This window comes from Culex quinquefasciatus, chromosome 3, assembly GCF_015732765.1.
Source record: "Culex quinquefasciatus strain JHB chromosome 3, VPISU_Cqui_1.0_pri_paternal, whole genome shotgun sequence".
In the NCBI taxonomy this organism is placed as follows: Eukaryota; Metazoa; Arthropoda; class Insecta; order Diptera; family Culicidae; genus Culex; species Culex quinquefasciatus.
The window spans coordinates 198,764,454-198,768,982 of record NC_051863.1 but is presented as its reverse complement, the minus strand read 5'-3'; the positions used below and the strand labels follow the sequence as shown (position 1 = coordinate 198,768,982).

The 4,529-nt window shown below is 43.4% G+C and overlaps 1 protein-coding gene across 1 annotated transcript; it reads right to left on the bottom strand.

Annotated features, from left to right (window-relative positions):
• Nucleotides 1-543: 543 nt before the first annotated feature.
• Nucleotides 544-3,210, bottom strand: LOC6031080 (DNA replication licensing factor Mcm7). The gene is made up of 3 exons (XM_001841873.2): nt 3,037-3,210; nt 1,053-2,976; nt 544-988 (listed from the first exon to the last, which is right to left on the bottom strand). Exons 1-3 carry the CDS (start codon nt 3,062-3,064, stop codon nt 787-789), a joined length of 2,154 nt encoding a protein of 717 aa, XP_001841925.2. The 5' UTR covers nt 3,065-3,210; the 3' UTR covers nt 544-786.
• Between the last annotated feature and the right edge of the window lie 1,319 nt (nt 3,211-4,529).

The window sequence follows — 4,529 nt, the reverse complement described above, 5'->3', positions numbered from 1 at the left end:
GTTGTGATTTTTTTTGTTAATATTCAAAAAAAAATGTGTTATAACTTTCGAAATGTATGAAAAAATCCCAATCGTTTGATACCCATATCGTAAAAAACTGAAATGTTGTATTTTTGTATTTTTGTGAAAATTTTCATGTCATTATTATTGCTATGGATAGCTGCCATCATCCCGATTCCAAAACACTATTTTTTTTATTTTTGCATGATTTTTCATACGATTATAGCCAATATCTCCCATAAAGCCAAAATTCCATAAGCTCTGTGCTTCAGTTATGCACGCCTGGGTTTTTCATCCCCCTTATGGAGTGCTAAACCGAGGCATTACTGTTAGTATATGTAGTAAAAGCTTCAAAAACTAATATTACGGAAAAGGCTTTTTTACTTTTAGAAAATTTTATTTATTTCACCATTTTAAATTAACTTTCAGGCAAGCACAATAAAATTCAATGTTTTTCATATTTAAAAAAAAAATCATACAGATATATCCCATTTTCGGTTTAATGCACTGTCAATTTTAACAAATCACATAAACACAATAAAGTTTATTCAAAGTCAAGTTTTATTGCTTATAAAACTTAATTCTAGTCTCTTACAACATTGTACTAAGGGCAAACATGTGAACCACCTGGATGAGAAAGCTAGAGGAGAATTAAGACGTTCAATGATTCATTATTCAATCCAGGTGACAAAATATGCGAATACAAAAAAAACTGCATTTAATCGCTAACAGAAAGGATGAAAAAAATGAGAGTAGGTATAAAAACACACGCGCACACAACTTCGCTTAGATAAAGGTAATTTTCGTCCGCGTCTGGTTGACCTGCCACACGTTCAGCTCCTCGTACTCCTCGATGCAGGCGTCCACCTGGTCCGGCTTGTAGCCCTTGGTCGTGCAGCGCTCCATCACGTCCGAGATCTTGACCGTCTTGCTCGCCCCGGCCAACTCCCGCACCAGCGCGAAGATTTTGTCCGACGTGTTTTGGACGCTGTGAATAAAAAAAGTTATTTGTTAGTAATGTTGTAAATTGAGTAAATTTTAAGGTAACTTACTGAGTGGTCTTCTGCTCGGTTTGGTTCAGCGAGTCCTTGGACATTTCCAGCAGGCGGAGCGCTTCCTGCACGTCGTCTTTGTCGACCTCGTCGGCCAGACGGAGCCGGGCAAGGGCGGTCGAGAGGCGCAAAATTCCCAGCAGGTTACGGGCCGAGGTGAAGGTCATGTCGCGGTTGTTGCGTGCCTCGCGGCGCAATTCGACGTACGCGTTGACGATGTACTCGGACAGTTCCGGCGTGATGACCGGCACTTTGCGCTTGCACAGTGCGATGTACCGGCGGATCAGCGACATGTCCAGAGTCTTGATGCGCGATGGCGGCTGCTTTCCGTGGCTGTGGACGAAGGTGATGTGCTTGGCCAGACGAAGATCGTTGTCGCGGTCCGGTTTGTCTTGGATGAGCCAGAGAAGGTCGAAACGGGAGAGGAGAGCGGCCGGCAGTTGGATGTTCTGCTCGATGGTGCGTCGTGGGTTGTAACGGCCGTACACCGGATTGGCCGCGGCAAGAATCGACACGCGAGCATTCAGGCAGGTCATGATGCCTGCTTTGGCGATGGAAATCGTCTGCTGTTCCATGACCTCGTGGATAGCAACTCGGTCGGTATCGGCCATCTTGTCAAACTCGTCGATGCAGCAAACGCCCTGATCGGCCAGAACCAGCGCACCTCCTTCGAGCATCATCTCCCCGGTCAGCGGATCCTTCATGACGGCGGCAGTCAAACCAACTCCTGAAGAACCACGACCCGTTGTGTACTGACTACGAACCGCCAACCGATCGATGTAGCCCAACATCTGCGACTTGGCCACACCAGGATCTCCCATCAGGCAGATGTTGATGTTGCCACGAATCTTCATGCCATCCGGGCTGCGATCAACTCCGCCAACCAGCAGCAACAGCAGCGCCTTCTTCACGTCTAAATGACCGTAAATCTCCGGCGCCAAACTGCTCGCAATCCGCGTATAAAAGTCATCCTTGGCCAGTTCCGACAGCTCGTCCGGAGTCAGCTCGTTGCTCGTCTCACCATCGTCGGACTTGTTCAGACACACGATCCGGTGCGCTTCCAGGAATGTCTCGCTCAGCAGTCCCGAAACCATGGCCTTGAAGCCACTTCGCTGAATGGGCAAAAAGATTCCGCTGATTACGACGTGATCTCCGGGTTGAGCCATACGAGTCGTTTCTCCGCGGCACATCACGGTCAACGAGCGCGGAATATGTCCCACCGGAACCTGATCGCTGTGCTCCTGGATCTTAATCTCCTGAAACTTCATAAACTTGGAACCACGCGTCTGCAGGTACAAACGGCCGCCAGATTTGTTCACCCGGCAATCCTCCGACGGACAATCGATCGTCGGCATGAAGCTCATCGAGCTCACCGGTTGGTATGTCTCAGCACCACAACGGTCACACGTATAAGTGGCCACCGTCATCATGGGCTTCACCTCGGTGCACCGGGTGACGATTCCTCGAACCGTGACCAACTTGCCGATGCTCTCCGCCTTAACCTCCCGAATCGAAACCGCCTTCGACATGCTCGGTGCCTTGAAGTACACCTCGTAACGCTTGACCAGCTCGGCCGGAATCGTGTTCCGCGCATCGTGCGGCTCGTTCGGGTTCCGCGTCCGGGACTGCATCAACAGCCGATGCTCAATGTAAATATCCAACGGATCCTTGTTGATCGCTTCCCGTTCTTTGTACGACGGCAACAGCTCAAACACCGTGTCCGAAAACAGCTTGATGTAACGCCGTGCGTTCTTCTGGATCGCCTCCGCCAGCTGATCGTTGTACGAGGCCACATCATCCAGGTCCACCGTCAATCCGACCTGCTCCCGGTGGGCAATGTTGGTCATCTGCCGGGCGTAAACAAACACCTTCTTGCCGCCATCGTCCTCCTTGTGGAACTCGGACAGGAACGACTTGATGGTCTCTACGAGGCGAAACACAAAACCAGTGTCAATCGGAACAAATTCCGGATCTCAAAACTCACCCTTGTCGGCGGTGTAATCTCGCTGCATTTTCGTCAAACTAATTGAAGCAGAATCAAATTTTAAACCAAAACTTAAAATCAACCAGAAACAAGCAGTTTAATTCGAACAAAGCGTTAAATTTATGCTTCTTAGGTGGTGAAGCAGTGGACAACGAATGGCGATGGCGTTCGGCAGTTCGCGCGCCAAAAAACATAACGAACACGACGAAGGAGGGAAAGAAGAAACGCGCGCGACAGATGTCACTACACTGGGGGAAAAAGCGTTTTGGTTTTGTCAATCTGAACGAGGGGTATGTGAAGGGGGCATTATGATAAAGAATGCGCCAAAATGTAGGCAATTTTAGCAGGAGCACGAAGTGAGTTCAATAGGGCTCTAAAGCTCTAAGTCATTTTTTGTACAGCGGTAAAACACGATTAAAAACGAATTGAAAACCATTCCTGATTATTTTCTTTTTTCATTCAAATGCAAAAAAAAGGCAACATGCATCAGATAGATCAACTATGGTCTACTTAAAACAAGCTGTCAAGTAGGATGCTTTCTGCCAAGAAGGGTTAATTTTTAAAACAGTTTAGGCCGTTGCAAATATTTTTTAAAGTTTACATCCCTCGACTCTGACGAAAGTCGAGGTGAGGGGGTCAAAAAAATTAAAAAGTTTAAACATTGAATTTACGAGCCATGGTTTCAACATTTGAATGAACAAAGTGTTTAAAAATGCATTTTGCACCTGTCCAGTTGTTTTGCAATCATTAGTCTCCAAAATACTTAAGTATCGTCCAAAAATTTATTTATTTTGCAAAAAAAAAAAAGTTTTTGCGGTGCTGTACATTGGAATTACATAAAAATTAAAAATAATTTTAATCCAGCCCAAACATGATAAATGTGTTTATAAATGCAGAAAAATGCGTTTAAGATTGTTTTAAGTTAATTTGACTTCTATCTTCATTAAAATTTTGAAGATTTTTGAAAAAAAAAATGTTTTTGCCCCCTGATTGTTCGGACCAATTTTGAAAGGGTGGGGGGGGGGAAACTTTGAAAAATATTTGCAACGGCCTTACTGTCGTCATCGTACTCAGAAAATTGTCATATGTATTTTAATTATTTTTTTTGCATTTAAAGGTACACATAAACAAGATTTTTTGTAACGTAATTTTAGTATCTTCAAAAAGCAAAGCAAAGTTGCAAAATACATACGTTTTTCGGATTTTTTTTATGATTAAAACATAGATAATTTCTTTTAATTTGAAAATTCAAAATTTATGCATTATTTTTTTTAAATATATAAATTTAAACAAATCAAAACAAGAAAAAAAATCAAGTTTAAGAAGTCAAAAATTCAAGATATCCCAAAATTTGAAAATGTAAAAACTGATAATTACAAAAATGCATGTTGACAATAATTAAAAACTACAAAAAAATGTATTTAATTTTAGACTATTGCAAATTAAAAATATTTCAAGTTTTTTTTCTCTTCTTCAATTTTTTGACTGACTTG

Bases quoted from the DNA above. Each gene is read 5' to 3' on its own strand.
- LOC6031080 (XM_001841873.2), bottom strand. From the start codon at position 3,064: ATGCAGCGAGATTACACCGCCGACAAGG. The intron at 2,977-3,036 runs GTGAGTTTTGAG...TTCGCCTCGTAG, and splicing joins AGATTACACCGCCGACAAGG to AGACCATCAAGTCGTTCCTG. The intron at 989-1,052 runs GTAAGTTACCTT...TTTTATTCACAG, and splicing joins ACCGAGCAGAAGACCACTCA to CGTCCAAAACACGTCGGACA.